At 35.6% G+C, this 24,885-nt stretch overlaps 3 protein-coding genes across 4 annotated transcripts; 1 reads left to right on the top strand and 2 right to left on the bottom strand.

The window, feature by feature from the left end:
- Positions 1-4,739: 4,739 nt before the first annotated feature.
- LOC112499690 (MOB kinase activator-like 1A) lies at positions 4,740-11,386 on the bottom strand. Of its 2 annotated transcripts, XM_025103016.1 has the most exons (7): positions 11,245-11,386; positions 9,614-9,662; positions 9,367-9,475; positions 8,810-8,903; positions 6,438-6,571; positions 5,901-6,064; positions 4,740-5,039 (listed from the first exon to the last, which is right to left on the bottom strand). In XM_025103016.1, exons 1-7 carry the CDS (start codon positions 11,265-11,267, stop codon positions 4,965-4,967), a joined length of 648 nt encoding a protein of 215 aa, XP_024958784.1. In that variant the 5' UTR covers positions 11,268-11,386; the 3' UTR covers positions 4,740-4,964. The 2 variants fall into 2 exon arrangements, with proteins under 2 accessions (XP_024958784.1, XP_024958785.1); XM_025103017.1 differs by lacking the exons at positions 8,810-8,903; positions 9,367-9,475; positions 9,614-9,662; positions 11,245-11,386 and adding an exon at positions 6,751-6,916.
- Positions 11,387-13,496: 2,110 nt separating this feature from the next.
- On the top strand, positions 13,497-18,060 carry LOC112528895 (growth-regulating factor 5-like). The gene is made up of 4 exons (XM_025139915.1): positions 13,497-13,755; positions 15,033-15,417; positions 17,036-17,499; positions 17,809-18,060. The coding sequence occupies exons 1-4, from the start codon at positions 13,536-13,538 to the stop codon at positions 17,814-17,816; spliced, it is 1,077 nt and encodes a 358-aa protein (XP_024995683.1). The 5' UTR covers positions 13,497-13,535; the 3' UTR covers positions 17,817-18,060.
- A 513-nt stretch (positions 18,061-18,573) lies between these two features.
- Positions 18,574-22,690, bottom strand: LOC112529701 (cadmium-induced protein AS8). The gene is made up of 3 exons (XM_025141059.1): positions 22,578-22,690; positions 19,501-19,747; positions 18,574-19,109 (listed from the first exon to the last, which is right to left on the bottom strand). Exons 1-3 carry the CDS (start codon positions 22,578-22,580, stop codon positions 18,886-18,888), a joined length of 474 nt encoding a protein of 157 aa, XP_024996827.1. The 5' UTR covers positions 22,581-22,690; the 3' UTR covers positions 18,574-18,885.
- Positions 22,691-24,885: the final 2,195 nt, after the last annotated feature.

Below are 24,885 nucleotides of genomic sequence, written 5' to 3'. Positions count from 1 at the left end.
TATATATATATATATATATATATATATATATATATATATATATATATATATATATATAGGTGGAGGTTCAAACGAGAACACCTCAATTTTACGAGAACGTGAAAACACCCTTATCACATGTGGTAGTACGCCTGAGGGGACCCTATGATGTGCCGACGACGTGTTCTACGACTTAGGGTGCGCCAAAGGTTGTCTACGTCTATAATCTTCAATTATTTTCGTCACATGCATGAAACATATATGATATTATATATGAAATGGAAAACGATGCCTACCCATATGCAACCATTTAATAATATGTGGATACAAGAATCTGAATTGAAATATAGATGCTTTACAAAAGAAATCATTTTATTTAATTTTCTTTATATTATTATATTATATAAAACTAAAAAGTTTTTCTTTTAACACTACAAACAAATGGCTTTTTTAGACGGAAAATTTCATCGAAAAATTGGGTTTTTGACGGACTTTCACGGCTTGTCTCGACAATGATCATTTGATCGAAAAGCAAAATTATCGACAAAAACCTAAGATAATTTCGACGGATGGATTATGTCGGAAAAACTCATGAAAGTTTTCAACAGACCTTGGTCAACCATGGTTAAACATTTTAGTTAAATTTCCGATGGATTTTATAGGACTCGTTTTGTGGCTTTTTCGATAAAGATGCCATGTATTCTAGTAGCATGAGTCCAATAAATATAGTTACTAAAAATAGTATGTTTTGTGTGTATGGTTTGTTTACATCAAGTGCAATGTCTTATTATAGTAATAAAATTTCTTAACAAGATAGACATGGTCATGTACAATACCTTGAAAAAAGATGATGACTTTAGATCTTATTACTAAATCTAGTGTTAATGTAAGAGATAAATGTCAAGATTATGTGCAAGTTACAGCCCTAGAGAAGCTTCGGGGCATTTGGTTCTCAGGATTCCGACAGAATTTGAAAGTACTGAAATTGTCGATTCTGTTAATCAAATTAGATTCAGGGGTTTAGTTTACCTATGAAATGATTTGAATTCCACACGTTCCATCATTCATGGATTTGGTCATTCCATCACAATTGAGAAAAAAAAATTCAATTTCATTCCATCTCATTTTTTCAAAAAGACAAAATTATCAACATTTTCCGTACTTGATTTACCCAAACTCATATGAGCTCCATCTAGACCATCGTTGATCATCACCGTTCTGAACCATCGCCGACCCTACCAATCTAAACCATCGTCGGCCACCACCGTTCTAAACCACCCTGACCACCACCATTCTGAACAACCGATCTGAACCACCACTGAGCGGAACCCTCTTCGACCACCACCAACCACCATCGATCTGAATCCTTGTCGACCACCATTAACCACCGCCGATCACCACCAATTTGAACAACCATTTTGAGCTACCGTCGATCAGGACCTGAACTACTGTCGATCAAGACATAAACCACCGCCAACCACCACCAATCTGAACCACCGTTCTGAACTACCGTCAATCAGGACCTGAACCACCGCCGACCGCCAGTCAACCAACGATCTGAACTATCGTTCTAAACCACCGTCGACCATCAACGATCTGAACTACCGTTCTGAACCACCGTCGACCACCACCAATCCGAAACACCGCTGACCACCACCGTTCTAAACCACAACTGACCGCCGTAATGAAAAGGTAGTTTGCCCATTTATCGTTTATCCATTCCAATTGCAAAGCTACCTTCTACCAATCAAAAAGGAAAATTTCAAATCATTTAACAGATTTTTTTCCCAATTCATTCCAATCAAACATATAATCAAATTTCATTTCAATTCTTTAAAGTTATTTTACATATTTCATTACTTCAGAAAATATTCTTAACCAAACATCTCAATAGACATACAAACCAGTTAATAATTATTAATATTTTTATTAATGATATATATTTTTAAATAAAATTGAAGTTGAAAATCAATTAGAAAAGGTGGATAAAAAAAAGTTGGTGCATGACATGAGCTTTAACATACCCTTAAACATGGTAATTAGGATAAAAAAAACAAGTATATAAATATATCCGATATCGTCTTTTAAATAATAAAATGATACAAGTATCGAGTATCGTCCACAGGGATTGTAGTAAAAATGATTGTGGTGAATTAGCACTAAGTTATAACAACATAAAATAAAAACAAACAAGGGTGTAAGACTTTTTTTGGTGAGACTTAGACACAAATTTTAGCAGACCAATGTTGTAGCATTGTTTCAGCATATAGCAGGCATAACTAGTTCCACCATTTATTTTGAGGGTATTCCTCTCGGACTTTAAATATTTGCATTAATGTTTAGATTCAACCATACTTCTCTGTACAGTATCAGACCGGTGGTAATGCAAAATGAAGTCCTCAAAATATATGGATAACAAATCGGTGTGTATAAAATCACCCTCTCGAGCAGATTTCATGCCATTCAGATTGATGTCTTCTGAATGGCTTGTACACTCTGAAGTTTTTGATGTATAAATATACAATTATTGAAGGTTAGAAATTTAAAGAGTAAACAACATAAGAGATTATAGTGTCAATATTAGGAAAAATATGATTTTATTTCAATAAATAAAATCAATAAAAAAAAGAAATGGAATATTTTGTATTTAATTGATTTGAAATATAAATGCAAAAATAAAAACTAGAAGGACTAGTTCTGCCAAATGAGGAAGATTGATTTGGAAATGATTAAGATTTGAGAAAATCATTCTCATATCATGTTTTGGGGATTTTTTTTTTATTAACCTGGATATCCAACCCGCTATACGAGCCGAATAATCCTAGAGCGATAACCTGCTTTGCAGATAGCTCGGAGTCACCACATTTGAACCTCCGTGGCCACAAGGGGATTTTTATTCCTCTGTGGATTTGAACCTGGGACCTCATAGTATTTTTGACCTTTGGAGTCAAGCTCAAACCAATCAGGCACCACCCTTCTGGTTATGTTTTGGGGATTTAAGGACAGATTTGACATCCTATAGATTGGAGTTCTCATTTGAAACTTTGTAGAGTGTAAGAGAATAAACCTCTTTGGAATTTCGGGATTTCATCAAGAAACGAGAGAAATATTGAGTTTGGAGCGGCATAGGGTCATTCCGCAGATAAACGATGATTGGAGGTAAAATACTCAACCAAAATTGATGTATAATATATGTTGGCTTTGTTTTTCAATTACCTTTCCATTGTTATAAGTTTCATGGGCTATGGTGGCCTGTACATCGAGTGGTTTGACCTCGAAGCTGCAACGGCGAAGGCTCGCCAAGATTCGGGTACAAAAACTCAAAATACGAGTTTAATAACGGACCGTTGAGGCTGTAAATTTGGGCCACATGAGGTTCACTTATGGATATTTGATGACCTTTGTAGGGGGAGCAGTATCATCGCAATCAAGGCTGCAAAAGTGTGTTGCTTGTCTACAACTGAGGCTGAGTATATCGCGGCAAATGAAACATGCAAAGAATTACTGTGGCTGAACCATTTGTCTTACGAATAATTCGACCTTTCATGGAAGAACAAAATATATCAAGATGAAGTATCATTGGATCCGAGAAGCTCTTGAAGATGGATTGGTTGAACTTGATAAAGTTCATAACGATGATAATGGTTCTAATATGTTGACAAAGGTCTTATAAAGGGAAAAGCTCAATGTATGTTGCTCGATCGTCGTGATGGCAAACTCTTCCTCGTAGGCAGAAGGGGGGAGATTTGTTGAGTTTTATTTGTTTATTTCTAGCCCATGAGGGATAGATAAATGGCCCAATAATAGTGGCCCGATACAAGCTATATATAGTCTTGTATCCTAAGGCTTTTGTATGAGAAGAAAATGTTCACAAAATACAAAACCGAGAGAAAAATGAGAAAAGTTCGATTATACTTTTCGGGCAAGTACAGCTGCGTCGTTTCGTCTATTTCCGGAGTTTGAACCGTCGGCTTATAGAAGTTTTGGAGATCTTTATCTACATTCTGAATGGTGGAGATCTGTTTTGGAGGTCCGAAAGTCATTCATTTTCTGTTCGATATATAGCAGTTTTCCGGGTGATATTTCTCCCTCTTTTCTTTTTGTTTTGATTACATACTTCTTGATTATTTGTTCCAATAGTATGATGATTGTTGTTTGCCTCTAGTTTTATCTATTGAAGACTTGTATTTTTTTGTTAGTGGTAGTGGAATTTAAGCGACCTAACGGTCCCGTGGTTTTACTCTCGCCTTGAGAGGTTTCCACGCTAAAATCCGTATGTTACGTGTGACTTATCTTTGTTGCTTATTTCTGATTTGGGGGGCTGATTATTATTACATTTAGTATACCTATTTGTTTTCATCCTCATACGTTCATATAAGTCGGAAAGTTTTGTCCAACGAAGGTTTATTCCACAGTGTTGTTCCCAATGTGGTGCGTTTTTCCCAACCGGCTCTCTTTTCTTTTCCAATTTGAAACTCTCATTTTCATAAAAAGGTGAAAAAAGAAGATGTTACCTTCATATCGTGTGAAGGTTTGTTGTAAGACCTGTAAAGATAACCTTTTTATCGTATGAAGATTGATCATGTGACAGGAGATTCACAGTTTCAGGTCATGTGAAGGTCAGAACCTTCACAAATGATAACGAAACTTTCACACAATATAAAAGTACGTTCATACTTCTCTCATTCTGACGACATGATCACGACTCTGGACGTTTACCACGGATTTTCGAAATACAAAGCCCAAAGAAGGAACACATCCACAGAATGAAAATATTACTGTCAAAACTAATCAAACCAAAGTAATTCATGAAGCTACAATGATTTGTATATCATGCAACCAAATTAAGATGTTTCTAACTCAAATATCACAACTTTTTGCATCATGGGCTGATAAAAATACAGTAAAAAAGCACAACATAAACTATTTGACACTTTAGCAGCACCATCTTATTATGTTCCTGCTAGATCAAATGAAGCGGTTTTTCAGCGAGGCACAACAATGGATTCTATTAGCTCTTGAAGTGGCGCCAACTCCTTGTTGTCGATCAAACCGAACTCCTGCACACAGAAACGCGTTGAATCAAAGCAAAGAACACACAAGTTTCTTCTCATAAACACACAAAAATACCGGTTGCATAGTGCTGACTATTGGAGTCTTACATCGGCTAGACTTAGGGTTTGTTGTTAGCAGCTTAACGGGACTCACAGCTTATTCGGTCAGCTATACATGATTATTTGGTAGAGACTTAATGATAAAGAAAGTGGCTTATTCAGTAAGCTTCTAGGGGGAGCGTTATGCAGAAAGCCAAGATTTTCACAAACTTACCCCAATTAAAAAACACGTTCATTCAATCTATGAAAAAACCCTCCAAAACAAAAACTTTCTCAATCTATAGAGACAGATCAATCAACAAAGATAACTTTATCCATTCAAGAAGCCAACTAAGCAGCCCCTTGGACCATTTCTCCTCAATATATGTTGGAACCTCTTTTCTAGAGAATAGCTCTTTTGGAGGGTAATCCAATGAGGTTTCACATATTTATACATGGTATCAGAGCCAAGTCTACCACTCTGGGACAATATGTGCCCATCTAGCCTGTTTAAGGGTTGTGTTTGAGTCCTACGTAGGCTAGACTTGGACCATTTATCCACAATATATGTTATATCCTCTCTTCACTCCTAAAGGGCTCTTTGGAAAGTAATCTGATGGGGTTCCACATATTCTCACACAAGCTAATACAATGACTTTAGGCTAATACAATGACTTTTGATGTAGGCTCTATGTTGTATCAAAGCCAATAATAACCGAAACAAAATATTCTATAAATATAAAAAGAAGAAATTTGCAATCGGGGACATAACCAAAGTCAAGATTTGTGTAATATTGGGAATAAGCATTGTATACCAAGAACACTTACACAGGTAAACAATATGAAATGCTTGAAGCATGTATTTAGATGTGCTTCCTCCTTCAGACTCACAATCTTCTGAAAGTGTGTATGGTAGATATGAGCATATACGCGAAATAAGCGTTTAAATATCGTCTTCACAACATCCCTGAAATTGTGAGGAAATGGTGCACCTGAAAAAGTAGTTATATATGGTTGTTATAACTTCTAAACTGAGAAAGGTAACAGAGGATCTTCGATCCTCATTCATGGAAGAAAAAAGAACTACCAAAACGATAAGAACAAATATATATACGGCCTCCCTCAATTACTGTTTGATCAGTAATTACATATATATATTACCATCTCATAATGACAATAAAGGAGGAAGCTTGTGTACGAAAATCAACACCATTTATAATTTGTAGTATGAAAATGGACATAGAAACCAAATCAAACGCGTCCGTAAATCCCAGCAGAGGTAGGGTCCCCCCAGGAGGGGACGCAGGCTTTACCTCTACAAAATGTATGGAGATATATAGATACAACTAAAGAAACAAAGATTACCGAGCTTTTGAGGAAATATGGATTCATCATCCAATTGGGATTCAATCCAATCCATCAAGTACTCGACATATTTTGGTGCTGAGACTTCAATAGGTTTCTTGATTTGCACACCGTCGGCCCATCTGTATTCATACCTGAAAGTTCCATTTGACAAAAATCAGGAGCTTCACAATTTACATCACTATAAATGTCAAAGACCGAAAAGAAGTCTCAGTTAAAAATAAAATCACTCGACTTGGATTCTGATGACACTTAATCCGGCCAAATATTTGCAACAACAAAAAGAGGATGAAAGAAGAAGAAAAAAAGCAGCTTTTTGGCAGATCCCTGAAGCTCGACCTCCAGATTTAGCATAAATTCATTGCAGATTTTTTAATTATTTTCGTCGTTATCCATTCTTCATTTTCTGACTCTCGTCTTCATTTCTCCACGATATAAACGGGACCCACGGTATCAACGAACAACCGAAAAGCTTTACCAGCAGCCTTTGGCCAACTGGCACCCATATTGAACCAAGTGGTTATAGGTTCAAGATTCATCATTGTCATGGGTGTGTCTATTTCTTTGTTTGTTTGTATTTTCCATCCTCCAAGAAAGATTAAAAGACAAAAAAACAACCTAAAAGCTCGTGGGGAATACTCTCTTTACAGCCTGTTTCAAGCTAGTTTGCCAGCACTTAAGGTGCACGTATTACCACCATCGTGTTGGAGTGAAATGATGACTATAAAGCTATATTCCCATGATAGCACATTTGAAAGAAAACTCGAAATAAAGAGAGACTTTGATCCTCAGAACTTCATTAAACTACCCTCATCGTAAAAAGACAAGCATTGATTCCATTTGGGGTGGAGATGGAGATCAATTTGACTTTCGCATGTAATTTAGCTTTTTTCCATTAATTCAAATTTTGGACAATTAACTATGAAGGAACTAACTAAGGGAGTAAAATGGTTAATTTAGTTAAAATATTTCCCCAACAGAATTTCATTCAATATGGAACCTTACGGGCTTGGCAGAATCAACGAGGAAAGAAAACCCTGCTGAGCTTGACTCTAGTTCGACTTTGTGAAAACACATACAACCAAGACTTCTTTAAGATGTTATATATATATATATATATATATATATATATATATATAGGGTTGGGTTCACGTGAGACCAAAGGCTTTTTGTGAGATCCGTAAGACCAATTTATGTTCATTGATCAACTTTATAAGCTAATGATCCAATGGTCTAAAGTTGCTCGGTGACAATTTTGTGATTATTGAGAAGTCTCGTGGTAATTTTGTGATTATGAATGTTCAGATTGTAGATCTAATCCAATGGTTGAGAATTGGTCTTATGGGTCTCACGAAAAACCCTTGGTCTCACATGATCCCAAGTCTATATATATATATATATGCATACATACTAGTAGTGTGTTTGTGGATGCATCAGGATGTAAAATTCTGTTGTAAACTGAAAATGGAAAATCAACGCAATTCCTCCTTAGAAAGGAAAATTCAAGATTTTATGTTTGAACAAAATAGAAATCACAATCTCTGTAATCATACACATTTCTACATCCTAATGACTAAATATGCTAAATTGTTATGTTTATTTTTTCGAAACACGGGCTTAAAAGATGATCATCTATGTGAAAATTTATTATAATGACATGGACTAATCTCTCAAGCCACCTCCAACTATACCCACTTTCCAACGACTCGATGCACGTTTCTACACTTTATAACAAGAGAACAAAATAAAATCGAAGACTTAAATTGCATTTTATTAGGGTACTCTTATAGGCATGGAGCCCACTCCACCTACGTGGACTTGCTTTCGGCCAAAAAATTTCAACCATAACTCTTAATGCATTAGTGATTTATACTTAATGCTTCATAGATATTATACTCTTGAAATTTAAGAGTTTTTACTAAATGCTTTATAAGATAGTATGCGTGTGTGTGTGTGTGTATATATTGTTTATGTGTGTGTAAGATTTCATCCCCTATCTTAACTTTATCCCTTTGGGTTATTGCTTTGAGCATTTATTAACATTCTAAATTCTCCCATACTTGATATTCATGCATGACTGAATATATAACAAAAGATTTCAATTATTACCACTGTCTGATAGATGAAACATAATAATAATTATTTTTACCTAAACAGAAGGTAAAGATGGTTGATGTAAACGAAGAGGGTTTGTTTATAACATATAAATCTTAAACCTTTTCGTATAGATCATGCATACATGGCGTGCATCTTGTTCCTTGTCGTAGTGTGTGTGTGTGTGTGTGATGTATATATAGAGATCCAGGCATTAAAGCATTCATAGTCTAGGAAACATGTGATAATAAAAGTAGTATTATATAACTAAGACATACTTGGGGCCTGCAGTCATAGTTGGACAACTCTCTGGTGTACAGAACTCGGTTAAGGTACCATAAAGAAGATTCACCTGGTTGAAGAAATCCACAGCTGAAAATCAAAAATCAAACCACTCTCGTTCAGAATTGAAAAAAAAGTAAGTCTATTGTCTTAATCTAGTTGATGGTCATAAGAAAATGAGCACGATAGTCCTATAGAGTGGGCATATTCGTAAAAAAAATGACAAATTCGGGACATGTATAAAGGACCTATATGAAAATCCTTGATCTCAGAGCCATTTCCAAGAGAAATTTTACGTAGAACGTAGGCAGAATTTCACATTCTTTTAAGTATATAAGATTTAGTTACAGCAAATACTCAGGCACACTCCTGGCTTTTGGTTTGAACCCTTGACCTCCTAAGAGGTTGGCTGGCTCTACTGGTAACTCGGGTACCGTTGGGCCAATGACCCTTTGGTCATTTCACATTCTTGTAGAACATACCAAATCTAAAGACTACTGTTTTCCATGGAAGTCATACACAAACACAATTAGAAAGAGGAAAAGAGAGTAACTGTTGACAGCAAGCCATTCATTTATATCCTCCCCCGGTGGAAGTCTTACAGCTTCTCTCAGGTTTCCACTACCCAAAGTAGCATCGATGTGTTTCCTTAGCTGAGCACCCTGCACACACACAATGAAATAAGTTCATCTACTGATAGAAATATGAAACAAAAGGCAGTTATTGAGTTGCTATTAATTTGTTGTTCGTTTAAAAAAAAATGCCAAAAGATGAGGAAGGATGGATGGAGAGAGCTCAACCTTACTCCCTGAGGGTGCACTTTTTTTGGGACGAAATGTCCTCTGATTCCTGTAAAAATTATCAGAATCAGTAAATATTTGGTAAGAGTTTATGCAGCATCAGTTATCAAGATTACAATAAAGTTCACATACATTTTCATGTAATGATCATAGGAAATCCCCTAGTCATTCCACATATCAGTCAACATTCTCTTTAATGTTCATTTCTATTCAAATTCACTGATGATAAGAACAAGTGACGCTTTCTTCCTTATTGGATGCTCAAAATTCTGAGGACAAGAGGATTGACTGAAGCATGATGTTTGGTGGATGATTTATATATGCAATAAACTCGTTTTGTCATCACAATTGTACATATTTTTACTATAAAGTGTTCCATAGTGATGTCAAGCGTTACAGGTCTTGCAGGGAAACTTATGTATAAACAAAGGCTCTACATTTGGTTATATGACAGATTTGAGAATGTCACTTCCATACACGATAATGCCTAGAAACTTGTCAGAAGGTTGTGGATTTAAAAAACAGCAATTAATAAACCTGTAGTTTAAGTTCCTCTGCTTTGCAGAAGGTAGTGTCCTTGGTTTAAAACAATCATCAAATCTTTAAGTCCCATCCACACAAAAACTAACCCACCCAAATCACGAAACACCGCCCTTTTCAAAAGCCAAGGTAAGACATCACTCATCAACCATCAAAACCATTACGAACAAACGTGTGGATAGCAGAAATCCATAACTCAGAATTTGCAACAGTCGTAGTATATATTAAGCACAATTTATAAGTCGTAACGAAAACCTCTAAGTTGCACACTAACAAATTCTTTAAAGTACAGGAGGACTAACATAATTCACCAACGAGATTCTAAACAATCAAATCCACTAACATACAAAATAGAATCTGGAATCAAGTCGATCAACCTTCTTGCCTTATCAAGCATTTCTAATCTTTTGGCAAGTGTGAGACCATCACTTGCATAATCCAGTCCTAAACATTGTTCCACAAAGTTGCACCGAAAATGATCAAGCTAACTATTTCTCACAAGTTGTCAAATACCCATATCAACAAATCTTAATCCATGCCTAATCGTCTGAATTAGTTGCTTCCTTTCCAAAGACCCAATTAATCAACATCTAAACTCTATAATCCATGTTCCTAATAATAAGAATACACATCCATGCATTTGAACACAATGTGCAAACTGAATTTTGAGGTCAAACCATGAGTTGTCGATTTCAAAATTCAAAATTTGACATGGGTATTCATAAAAATATAACAAGAATCTTTTTCTCTTTAGTGAATATCATCAAGTCAATACGGTGTCTCATAATCTTCTCAAAATACTCAGAATCCAACCCAAATTCAAAATGGAAACGAATCACTAATCAAATCGCATGTTCGTATTCGTGTTTGGTAACGGAGACAATGTAAATGACGCTAATTAAGCATTACACCAATCGAAAAACACCAAATTCATCATAATCACAACAAATCAGAAATACCCAGATCAAGAAATTCAATGCAATGCATCCCAAAATCATCCAAGAAACAAATTCCCAAAGACATAATACGTCTGATTAAAACTATGAACAAATCAATATAAAAAGAAGAAGCGATGAGCTTAATATTCTTGCCTGCCGAGACCGAAAAGGCTCATGACTACGGAGAGAGGACAGAAAAAGGTGTTTGATTGATTGAAAGAAAATGGAGAAAATAGAGGGATGGAGAAAAGGGGCAGCGAAGGAGGAGGGATCTGCCCGATAAGAGAGGCTCCTCTTAATTTTTAATGGGGGTGGAGGGTACTTGATTATTCGCTGGGTGCAGTTTTAGTTTTAATTCCGTCCAAAAAGCTGTCTTGCACTGACTCCGCATCCAATACGTTTGTCCGCCACCTGCATGAACTGACACGTGCCCAACTTCAATTTTTACCGTTTTCTATTCGAAATTGTTCGACATTTGATGGATAAAGATTACAAGATCGGGATACCCAGAAAAGGGTTTGGGTCTCATGCTTATTGGGTTCAATCTTGAAGATGGTAGTCGATCGGATTTGTGTTTTGTGTAATGGATTTGAGGATTCGAAAAAATGTTCGACTTTGTGTGTTTTTTGTTGGATGGCATACAATAAAGTTTATGTCTTTGGTCTTACTTGCTTCAAATCTTGTAAAGATTTAGGTTCGGTTTATTCAATTATGCAAATCTTTGTACAACGTCGTCACATAATGTATGATATCAACCAAAAACTTAGTGGTTGTTTGTTATCTTGTTTGGAAGAAAAAAAAAAGTAAGCTTCTTAATAGTTCTAAAACCCTCTGAATGGTTTTCTATCATGGGTCTTCCTTAATGATTAAACGCCCTAATTTCATTGTAAATGTTTACCAAATAGTTATATTTCATTTTTCACTATATCATGAGAACCTTTTAATCACTCTGATCACTTAATCATTCTGCGCCAAATCATTCAGCAACAATCAAACATCCCCTTAATGTACTATGAAATAGATCAAATAATAAAGAGAAACAAAAGAAAGATGTGTAACGTATTTTTGATGAGATTACATTTCCATATTTTTCTATGGATCTACAAACGATTTGGGTGTCGAGTTTATCGATGACAACAATAAATTCAATAACAGGCTCGTTTTCGTAATGTACAACAGATTCACCACCACCGCCACCATTACGACTGTCATGTTCTATGACTTTAACTAGTCGAGGTATATATAAGTCGACACAATTAGAGACTGTAATGCTTTTAAAGTTCTAGAGCATTCCAAAAATGGCAAGTTATTTGCTTGAGAACATGATGACGAGGATTATGTAATTCATGACAATAAAGCACAGGTCACAATCGGGTCCAACAACACTACTCACATGGGGATTTGGTTTTAAATGCAAGTCTTAATAGAAAAATATTCGACTTTTCTTTGATTTTAATCGACTGGTTTTTAGAAATAAAACCCAGATGGAACAATCATTTCAAATGTTTTAGTGACGATTGTGTAATTTGGACCAAACATTGTCTAAAATGATATCGATATCGAACACGCCCCTGCCTCTTTGCAACAAATGGAGTTGCATTTTTTCTGCCCATGGTGTTAATAAATCTGGGTCCCGTTTGATTCACAAGATTTCTGTGGAATCTGAAAGCACTGGAATGATCCGATGTCACCACCCCACCGCCCTACCATCGCAGTCGCCACCACCACGTCGCCATCGATTCGATTTCAGTTCCTAACAACAAAACACTTGGTTAACAAACGTTCCGCTCCATTGATGTTCTTGAAGGTGAGTTACGTGTGAACATGCTGAAGTTGCTAGTAATCAACTATTTATTAATAAAAAAAAATTAGGAGTCGTTTACCCAAATGCTTACCGGGTCAGCGCTTATCGGTAGAAGTTAACACTATAATTTATTTTACCAGGTAAGATGGTAGTATATTAAAATGGTATCATATCTAATAATTTATCCGGGTAAGAGTCATCACCATCATTTATCAGGTAAGACTCATCTATCTTTATCATTGTTTTTATCGGGTATGATTTTCGATTCTTACCATATTCATCAGGTAGGAAAAATTACCCAATAAACACTTACTGGGTAGGTCTTTAATAAACCACCCCATATTCATATATAAAATGAAAGAAATATCTATCTAAAAAGTGTAAAAAGAAAAAAGCAAACAAATAAAATTCATTTACTTGTGCAAGCATTTCATCCACCCATCTGAATTCCATTGTTACCACGCATGGCCAAACCCTAGATCTGCCCCTTCAAAGGTAACCCTTCTCTCTCCCCATCCAGACACGTATATCTCTGCTTACATTTATATGACATATGTGTAATTCTCTCTTCTATATCTATCTATTACAGCTTTTTTTCTTCTTCTTCTTCAAAAACGACAACATACTCTGAAGGAAGGAGATGAGTGGCAGCACCACAGTGGCGGTAGCGGCAGCGGCGGCTGGCAGTGGTATATCTGGTTACCGGCCGCCGTTCACGCCGGTGCAGTGGCAGGAGCTGGAACATCAAGCTCTGATATACAAGTATTTGGTGGCAGGGGTGCCTGTACCCTATGATCTTGTTGTTCCGATTAGAAGGAGCCTGGAAGCTTTATCTGCTAGTTTCTTTAATCATCCTACCTGTAAGTTCACAAATCTTGGATACTGTGTATTTTTTCCAGTTTTTTTGCGATCGATAAGGTAGGGTTTGACTTTTCGATGTCAAAGGGTTACGTAGAAAATCTATGAAACAATGTTATTTTATTTGCAGTTAAGTTTTATGCTCTTCCCAATTCCGTCTTGAAGAGCTTAAGATCCATTTCTGTAGCGTTTTATATTGAAGATGGAGGGAACAATTTGACTTCATAACCAGATGTAGTTTTTTTCCCTTTTTGTTCTTCCTGGTTTTGAAAGGAGTCATTTGTAAAAATGATCTTTTATTTGGTTTCAAGTGTTTCTTGCTCTTTGAAAAGCTTAATATGTAGCTTAAATTGTGAGTATATGTTTGTGGGTTCAGTGATGAATACATAGGGTTCTTGTTTATGTGTTTGATTTAAATCAAACATACTCTCTGTGTGTGTATATGCAAACACAACCAAGCTAAAACCAAACCGAACTAGCCCAATATGCGTAGATTAGCATATATTGGGCTAGCATCTTAATTGTAGATTCATATCAGATTTGTATAAAACAATTGCTTTTCTTTATCATAAGGGAATTCATTTCTTTTCCAGTATATCTACCTCTAGTGATAGATTATGCTAGAGTTGTTTTAGTAAGGGGGTTGATATCCCCACCCCCCTACATCACTTTTCACCCCCTCCTCCTCACACCAACCCTCACTCTCACCCTCACAACTTTCCCTCACTCTCACCCTCACATACTCACCCCCCTACACAATCTCACCCCCCTCACATGCACCCATAGGAGGGGGTGGGGTTAGAAAAACCCTTTAGTTTAGTAAAAGGATGAGTTATGATGGTGTCTCTTGTGTGTCAGTTATTTTTTAGAGGTTCACCAATCTCTAAAAATAAAATCTGATTTCAACTGCTTGTTGTACTTGTACATGCTTCAGTTTCGAACTAAGGGGCTGTTTGGTTGGTTTTCCATTAAGTCTTGTATTGATAAAGCTGTCCGTGTGGATTAATCTGACTGAATAGATTCGCAAGGTTTTTGTTTGGGAGGGGCTTTCATAGATGGAAGGAGCGTGTTTTTTAGTTGTGAGGTGTAAGTCCGGGAAAAACATGGCTTGCTGTATAAAGCCCCCCTGAAGCTTACTGAATAAGCCACTTTCTATATCATTAAGCCACTACCAAACAGTCATCTATAACTGACTGAATAAGCGTTAGTCTCATTAAGCTCATTAAGCTGCTAATGGACAGGCCCTAAATCTTATTCTGCAATTTTGAACATTTTGAAGCATTGGGCTATTGTTCGTATTACGGGAAGAAATTTGACCCAGAGCCAGGGAGGTGTCGGAGGACAGACGGGAAGAAGTGGAGATGCTCGAAAGATGCCTATCCTGACTCCAAATACTGTGAGCGCCACATGCATCGTGGCCGCAACCGTTCAAGAAAGCCTGTGGAATCTCAATCTGCTTCTCAGTCATTGTCAACTGCAGTTTCGCTAGTCACTACTGTGAGCAGTACTGGTAGTGGTAATAGAAGCTACCAAGGTCTTGGCAGTGGAAGCTTCCAAAACTCACATTTGTATCCCACTGCCAGTTCAGGGAGTTTTGATTTTGGAGGCAATGTATCAAAGTTGCAGATGAATGCTAATACCTATGGAATCAACAACAGTTTTAGGTACTTGTTTTCTATCCATCACAATATCATTTTGTTGAATGTTTCATGTTCATTTGCATGCTAATTTTAATATTGGGTATTTGAAAAAAACTACTTTTTTTGCCGAAGTTGGGTAACTGAGAAGTATCAAGTATGATATAGTACAACATTTGTTTAAAGCTATTTGCTATATACTGAGACTTTCTTCTTTACACGATGAACTCAAGAATAAATTTGGTATAAATTTATGAACTTAGCTATAAGGAGGTGTGAAAGAAGGGTCAGTGTGAGATATTGTGCGAGGCTTCTAAAACCAGCATTCTTAAGGCCAAAGAGTCGGCGACTCCTATTTCTCAGTGATATTCCATGATCAAGACAATTGGCAAAAAAAAGTTATTTATTTATATTCTGAATATGTTTTTCTTTCATGAGTTATTTCTTTCTCATGAAAGTAACTTATTAAATCTACTTCAAATGCACATTACCGTTTCAGAGTTGTGACGATATGGCATAAGTTCGCTAAGTGTATAATTAGGTTTGGCACATGAAACTTGTAGGTTTTCAATTTTGAGCCCATAAGTTTGCTAAGTTTATATTTAGGTTTCGGGCGGGTTTTTTGTTTATTTCTTAATTTCAATCTCTAAACCCATCTTGTATGTCACACATATGAGATGTTTCTTAGGTGTTGATGAACGACTTCAAATTTGAGAGATCTGATCGTACAAGAACTAGGATATCACAACCAAAACTGTAGCCCCAATAAACAGTCAACAGAAACATAGCTGTCGTTGTAAGCTTCAATTTCTTGTCGTCATCCTCTCTGTCACACTAGAGTTCCTGTTGCTAGCCGGATTAACCATCAAGATCCCTAACTGCTAGAAAAGATGGTCAAAATTGTTGTCATGATGTCTCTATGGGTAGTCTTTCAATTAGATCTTTCACCGTAGACAATAAAACCCTTTTCAACATTGCTACTAATTGTGAGTTGTGTTACTGTGGTCAACTGCTTGACTTTTGGTAACATCGTGGAACATATTGGGACAGTGGGTCATCTTCTTCAGGAAGTCGTGGAATGAATATGGACCTTCGTCTTATATCCTTGAATGTTTGAGAACTAGAAAACAATAGAGATATTGTCTGGGTTAATCTCAAAAGTCAAAAGGCTCTTTAAAAATATCGGTGACCCAACATTTTGACCGTTCAACCAGGCGATCAAGAGAGTAGTTCAATGGGTCAACCCATAAATTAGAAGTTATTTATAATCTTCTTCTACTCTTATCTTATGTAAATTTCTTTTCTTTGTGTACTTTTTCATTCAACACTTTGACATTTTGTAAATAATAACCACAAATGTAGGAAATATGAGTCTCCTAATAATGACCACTGTCATCAGAGCTTCTACAGATGCAGATCATGGATTTAAATGAGAATGTTTCAGAACATAACATTCTGACAAGTTTAGTGGCATCATTGTATATGGAAGTAGCATTCTCAAACCTGTTAGAAGGTTATGGATTTAAAAGAAAACTGTTAGGTCATTTAACCAAAGGTCCCCTCGTTTGTTGCGTTTCTGTTAAATCAAGCTGAACTTTGTTGGACATTGTTTACATGCTTTATCTTTGCAAAATTCGGCATGCAGGTACAATCAAGGACTAACCGCTGATGTGGATGATCGAAATTACTCTTCTGGAGCTTCAGCAAGTGCAAGAGGGGGTCTAGGCATGGAATCTAATGCGGACAGTAGTACATGGCGTCTGGTGCCTAATCAAGTTCCCACGACCTCCTTGATGGAATCAAGAAATGACTCTTATCTACATACCAAATCCCCACAACTAACCATGGTCAACGCTTTTGAGCCTGTGATCGATGCTACGACAATGTCAAAGCCAAGTCAACAACATTGCTTGTTTGGAAGCAAGATTGGGTCACCGGTTGAAGTGAAGCACGAGCAACACTCGATGCGCCCATTCTTTGATGAGTGGCCAGAAGCCAGGGAACCGTGGTCCAGTCTTGATCCTGATAGCAAGAACTCGTTCTCAACAACTCAGTTATCCATCTCAACGGCACCTGAATACACTGCCCGAAGTGACTGCACCCCAAATGGTGTGTAAACAGTATATATACACATATACAGAGGGAGGTTCAGGGGAAAACTCTAGAAAAACTAAGGAACATCTTGGTATCTGTATGCCATGCACATGTGGATACAAGTAATTGAAGTTGTTCCCTGGTTTCTATGCACGTGAGCATGTTATGCACAAGCGCATACCGGAAAAATTACTTGCATACACATGTGCATACCATACAAATTATGGTTATCAGGGTGTTCCTCAGTTTTTCATTTTTTTTACGATTTTCTCCTGTACCCAATCCTACATATACACTGAAGCTTAAGTTTATTATCTTGTGCAGATGGTTAACAAATGGGTGGTTGGTATGATGAAGAAAGCTTGTGGGAAAGATGGAAGTTTTTTATGTTTATTATGTGTATTTGATTATGTTGTATGATCTTGGATTACAGTACAACATGTTAAATGTAAGTTTGGAATGTTGACTTTTGTGGTGTGCAGGTCAACGTAGATGTTGCATCCCCCAGTTCAAGTATATGCTTGTTTAATCAAACTCTTTCTGGAATAAATGTTGATCCCTTTTGAATTGTACATTATTTTCCTTCAAATGGATATGTATAAATTGATTCTTCATGCTCTTTTCTTTTTTGCATTTCTTCAAAAATAGATATCGTTATATGCCATTGGGTTTTTTTTATTAATTTGGATATCCAACCCGTTATGTGAGCCGACTAATCCTAGGACGACCACTTGCTTTGCACGTAGCCCAGAGTCATCGCATTTGAACTTCCGTGGCTACAAGGGGATTTTTGTTCCTTCTTGGATTTGAACATGGGACCTCTTGGCACTTTTGACATTTGAAGCCAAACTTAAACCAATCAGCACTACTTTTGTGGTTGCCATTGGGTTTTTTGCAATTATCTTTTAGTAATTGATTATTACATTATGCAATCCAATATTTCTGGGATTTTATCATAAATTCAAGGATTTTGATTCCGGACTTTTCTTTAAACCATGAACTCGAACAGAATTCAATTCCAAATCCCACTAAATTCTGTGAAAGATTCGAAGTCAGTAAAAGACAAATGGTAGTTTAGTAAAAGCAATATAAACAGCAGGAAGTTGCATCCTTTAACAAAGGTAAAAATTGTTACATGATGGTCTGATTCTGCAACTTAATCTTGGGTTTCAAGAAAGATGATGAACTAAAAAGTTCTTTCTCCTATGCAACATACGAATTTCTATCTCGAACAGATCTATAATTTCTAACAATGATTCAGATGTGTATACGTGCTGTTTCTAGTGTATTTCACAACTTTGACACTCGAGTTTTAGCATCAGCTAGCGAAGGTTACTTGAGCAAGCATCGTCTCAGAAATTTACAAACCAATAAACGGGTTTGATGGGTGTGTTTCATACCTCAGCGACGATTTTTAAGTTGGTCAAAGTATTCTAAAACCAGCTTTGCATTTGATGACATTAATCGGTTTATGCCTGAAAAATCTACCCTTTTGTCTACAGACTGTTCATGGTTGAAGGTAGTCATCCACCTTTGCATGCCAGATATATCTACTGGTCTTCTTGTGCCAAGAAGACCACTAGATCGAGCAAAATCAACTGCACCGCTTCTTGTAGCCATAAAAGCTGTACAGTAAGGAAGTTAATAATAAGTAAGATCTATAATTTATAAAAGCCAAACCAAATGGACCCAGTAATATCATGCAGAGGTAGGGCCCAGGGGTCAAATGTACACACACCTTGCCTCTAGCGCAAGGGGTAGAGAGGTTACAAAAAGAATTATAGATTGGAAAAGTTAAAAAGGTACCATATATGATTTCAAAAGTCAATTGTTTGCGCAGGTATAAAGAAATTATTCACAGCTAACCATTGCAGAATCACATATAAAGGGATTAGGGTCATAGGCAAGTTCTACGTACATCTTTCCAGACCCTACCTCTGTATGGGGTATACTGGGTTTGTTTGGTTTGATCTTATATAAAGTGATTAGGGTCAGAAAAACAGGAGAGAAGTGTACCACTAAAAGGAACTTTTAGGAGGCGGTTTGCAGGAAGACCAATGCCGACGCCAGCAAGAGTGATGCCGACACTAAATCCAACACCACAACCAGCACCAACATAGCCGATGACATCAGGGCCAAAACCAGGACCCCATCCGATTCCACAACCAACGCCTATTCCCATGCCCCAAAAGGCTCCAGATGTGGGATGCACAGGGTTCCATCTCTCATACCTCCTAAACAACCCCTTTATGATCATTAGTACCTGCAAGTAGAACTGATCAATGATTTCAAATATCATGATTGTTTACTAGGATCCACTTATGGTGTCTTCTCGTGTCCATGACTTAGGCCATTGGAATAAGAATCGAAGAGATAACTAGACACTTATATCGTTTTCAGGCACACTAATTCATCTTGCAGAAGGATATCCCATCATTACCAATTCTATAAGATCCTACAATATATTGGAATTAGATAATTCCACAAAGATAGCATAGACATTTGCTAGCTTTGTTGAGAAGAAAAGGCACATAAATAGTTACACAAAGTATTCTCTATAAGGCAACCAGGTTGTAACTTTCAATTATAGAGACCTAACCCTGATACCATCAACAGAAACAAGATCAATCTGTGACCTTTGTAGGCAAAAGATGCAACTTTCATTTCAGATCAGCCGACATTTTCTTCTAAGTTAGTGCAATGGTCTTTCATTGTTTCACATTTGAACAATCAGGGTTTTCACCATCATAAAAATAAACCATGCAATGTGCATTCTTTTTTACATCCCCACCCGCACCCTGCCTGGGTATTGTGGCTTTTCTTTTAAAAAGATAGTTGAAGAGTGATCATATGAAACAACGAGCATCCTTAAGTCAATTCTAAAAGACATAATCCATGTCTTCAGTTGCTTCCATCAAATACAGAGGGGACACCCTGGAACTAACTACAAAAGTTTCAATGGGACTTAACAAATTATTAAGGAAAATATTTAAGCAACTTCGTGCTCCCTAGTTCCAATATCCAAACCCTACTTATCCATGTGAATCTGTATATTTGTTCTCTCTGGAACATACTAAATGCCTTCTATAGAAGTTACAATTGGTCAAATGATATGACCAAGTTACATAAAAAAAATGAATACTTATAATAGAAAAATGCAAAGATGAATTATTATTACGATAATTCAGATTCATAGAGGAAGGGTAGCCAGTTAATATGGTTTCTAATAAGCAAAACCGTTACAAGTCTTACCTGTTACAAACATATGAAACATTAGAAACTGCCGGCATACTAGTCATAAAGTCTGATGCTACATGTTTGAATTTCTGAGGATTTCAAGGGTAAATTTGCTTTAGATAATCGGATTATATTTTGAATGATGGTTAGGGACTTGCTTAATATCACTGAGCTGATAAGTGATAATGACAAGTTCTTTCTAATTTTGTTCGTACTTCCTCGCTCTCTATTTCTGGTTCCTTGTGAACTATTAATATTGGATCAGAGTTGATTTTGCATCCTGTAATAGGCTAATAGATAGATGAAAATCACTTTCCTATTTTTAATCGGCCACTTTTTCATTCTCATATTCTTTCAAAATCAAGATTCACTTTTTTAGGATTCTTATTGTAATGGCTGTAGATGAAACTACAGCCCGTAACATTCAAAAAACCGATGCAGCTCACAACTGTATCTTTATACAACTAATATTTCTGGTCTTATTCTTCTTTCTAATCAATAAGGAACCGAAAATTTCAGTTCTTTGAAGAGATCCATACATATTGCTTTGTTGAAGAATAATTTTCCTTTACCTCTTCCTGTTGTAAGTATGCATTCAACTACACATAAGGAAGCGGCTAACAACATGGTGATATCTTGGATCTTTAATGTCTTCGCGAAAGAAATTAGCCAGTCTTACATTCGCAGCCACTTCACAGGTGACTAAAGAACTAAAAGGGATTTGATGTTGCAGATGGACACAGTGAATTAGAAAAGAACTTGCATGAAATCTAGCAGCAAGATGATTCTATGGACTTGTACTATAATCCTAAGGGTTATGGAATGAAATGTTGGCTTTGGAGGCACTCAGGCACCTAATTTGTGTCATTATCCATGTAACCAGGAAGTCAGAAAAACTAAATACAGTGTTATACAGAGGAATATGCTTATGCAATTTTTTATGGGGAGACACAAAAGTTTCTAGGAGGGTTACGCTAGTGTAAGAGGCTTATGCAATTTTTAACGGCCTTATGTTAAGTCTTGACCAGTTCTTTCAGGGGCCATTTCATTCTTGGTGGTACCTATTTAACCAATAGGAAAAATATAGCTCAATTTAATTAAATAACACCCTTGGAGCTCCTGTATAACAAGTCTCCTCTGTGATATCATCTCAGACTTCTTAGTTGTCTAGTTTTTGCCAAATTACCACCTCAGACAGATTCAATTCAAGATCCAAAAGATGTGTGCTGATTGAGTGCTCTGTTGGCCAAAAGGAGTATTCCTGTATGGTTTGGTTAATCATTCCATATTTTGTTTTGTGGGATATATATCATGAGAAATTATTCCAATTTCTTCACAAACGTGTCTCATTCCCATAGTCCACATACAGGCACTAATGACATTGATAAAAACATCATTTCTATTCTCTCACCCAGCCTGCAATTCAACCTAACAACACCTGCTCTTCCCAGATACCCACCAAATTCCACGACTATCAACTTCCTGACTATCTTATCAAATCATCAGGCAATCTTACACTCAATCAGGTACCCTTAAAGTTGACTAGAACAGATTCTAAAAAAGCTTAATCACATTGTGAAAGGCCTTTTTTTGCGATTCTCCTAAAATCAAAGATATCACTTACACAATAAATTTGTAATAAAGCCGAAATTAACCTCAATAAAAACACATTTTCCTCAACTATGTTAGCAGCCAATTGTTTCAAACCCCCCTGATAGACACAAAATTCGCACATCCAGATTCTAAATTGGCCAGAAGAAATGCCATCAATATTGTAAATATTCAAAATTTATACATCCAGCAAACACAATAAACGAAGTACATAAACGGTGATTCAACGTAAAACAGAGCATTACCATGAACGAGTCGTAGAAAAAGTGGTGATGATCGAACTGAGGAGAGCTGGCGAATAGTTAGGGCAGCAAACACCACACTGTTGGATCATGTGGTGCGCGCGGCCTCTGTTTTGTCCACATGATTTCGAGTTTCTCCTATCGAGATTTACAAAAAACACACAAAAGTTTCAAAATTTTAAAATGATGGACAAAATGTTTTCAATTTTCGTTTTCGAGCACATAAAATTCTAATTTTACATTGACAACCCTTCATAATATGTCAATCTTACTTTTGCTATACTTTTGCTATAGAATTGAGATTTTATAAAATAAATGTGTATAATAATGCTATTTTATATTTTTAAAATACCATGTAACATATAATTTAATAGAAATATTTTATTAGTTGTTGAATGCTAAAAATGTATGTTAACAACAATAAATGAATATTATTTTTTTATTAACCTGAATATCCAACCCGCTTTCCGAGCCGACTAATTCCAGGACGACCACCTGCTTTGCAGATAACCCGGAGTTATCGCATTTGAACCTCCGTAGCCATAAGAAGATTTTTATTTCTCCTTGCATTTGAACATGAGATTTCCTGGTACTTTTATCCTTTGAAACCAAACTCATACCAATTAGACACCACCCTTTTGGTTAAATGGATAGAATATTAAAACAAGTCAAACGTAAAGCATATTTAAATGTTTATAATCTCATAAATTGTATTATTAAAAAATATTATTATTTAAATAGCATAATTATGTAATCATATAAATTATCTATTTATATAAAAAAAATTGTCAAAAAAGTATTGACGGTTAACCCAACTAATTTTAATCCGTTTATTTTGTTGTCATTGTTTTATCTTTTGGTAAACAGTGTACGAGCCAAATGTTGTTTGTTAAGTGTTCGGCAAAATGCTTTAATGAAAGTCCCTTGTTTACCGTCCGGTTTCAAATTTGGTTCGAAAGAATCTAATTAATTGATAAATTAAAACAAAACAACTACTTTTAAACTAAAACATATATGCCTATTGAAATCTAAAACGACCTCTCCTAATACGATCAGTATAATACATGAAACCAATACGTCGTATCTATCCATCCTTATAGGCCGAGTCAATAATTTTTGACGAAAACATACTTTTTGCATAAACTCGAATGCCATCATGTCATAGTCCGGTTTGAATGAAAGTCCTTTGACCTGTGGGCATTTTTTCTAGTCAGCAACACCACATTATTAGCAGTGAACAACGACGTTATAACCAGTATCCAACTCTTAGCTCAGTACCCCACTACTCTTAGTATGTTGTTTGATGTTAACTAATCGATTATGATAAATCAGATCAAATTTTACAATTTCAGTATATAAATTTCGAACGTCAACGTATTAAAAGTCGTATCTTGATCACTATATCGACCATCGAAAACATCTGATTTTATTATGCAACTAAAAATGAAAATGGTAATATTTTGTGTGATCAAAGTGGAGTAGGAATTGGGGGATTATATTCCCTAATCCATAACAGCATGATCATCCATTCCATTTAAACCACTCCTAGACCACTTTTTTCATACGTATGTTTACATAAATTAAAAAGGTATTTGTGCAATGCAGCTAGATAAATTTCGATTTTAATGTTTAGTTTTTATTTTTTGTTTTTATTGATATAATATAATTTTATGTGGTTTTGAGAAAACGGTAATGTTTTTATTTTTTTAATTAAAATATCAATTTGAAGATAACATAAAAATTTATATAAAAATAAATCGATAATAATATCAAATTAACTATTTAATAGTTCTCGTTTTTTTGGCGTAACTTCTATAATTTAATTTTTTATTATAATTTAATTTAAATTTAATAACAAAGTAATTTATTTTTTGTTTAATAATATATTTTTTTATAAAAATAATAATCAAATATTCTGTTAGAACTCAATGATTATCTTAATTATATTTTAGATTTTTTATATTTAAAATGAATGTTTATCATGTATTTGATTATGTTTATCAGCAGTTAGTTACACGAATTTTAAAATAAAGCTTTAATAAGTTGTACTTACGTAAAATTACTTGTAATCTTAAATTTTAGGTAATACTTATCAATAAACAACATTCCATGCATAAAAAATGATTTTTAAGAGTTTTTGACAAATGTTTTATAATATAGTATATATTAATTTTGGTTTAATAATGTTATTTTTTTTTTTACAAAGATAATAATTAAACATTTTGTTAGAACTCAATTATCTTAATTATATTTTAGATTTTCTATATTTAAAATGAACATTTATTCTGTATTTGATTATGTTTCTCAGCAG

This window comes from Cynara cardunculus (genome assembly GCF_001531365.2).
Source record: "Cynara cardunculus var. scolymus isolate 2C chromosome LG 16, CcrdV1, whole genome shotgun sequence".
Classification (NCBI taxonomy): Eukaryota; Viridiplantae; Streptophyta; class Magnoliopsida; order Asterales; family Asteraceae; genus Cynara; species Cynara cardunculus.
The sequence above is the reverse complement of the archived record's forward strand: the minus strand, read 5'-3'. Positions and strand labels throughout refer to the sequence as shown.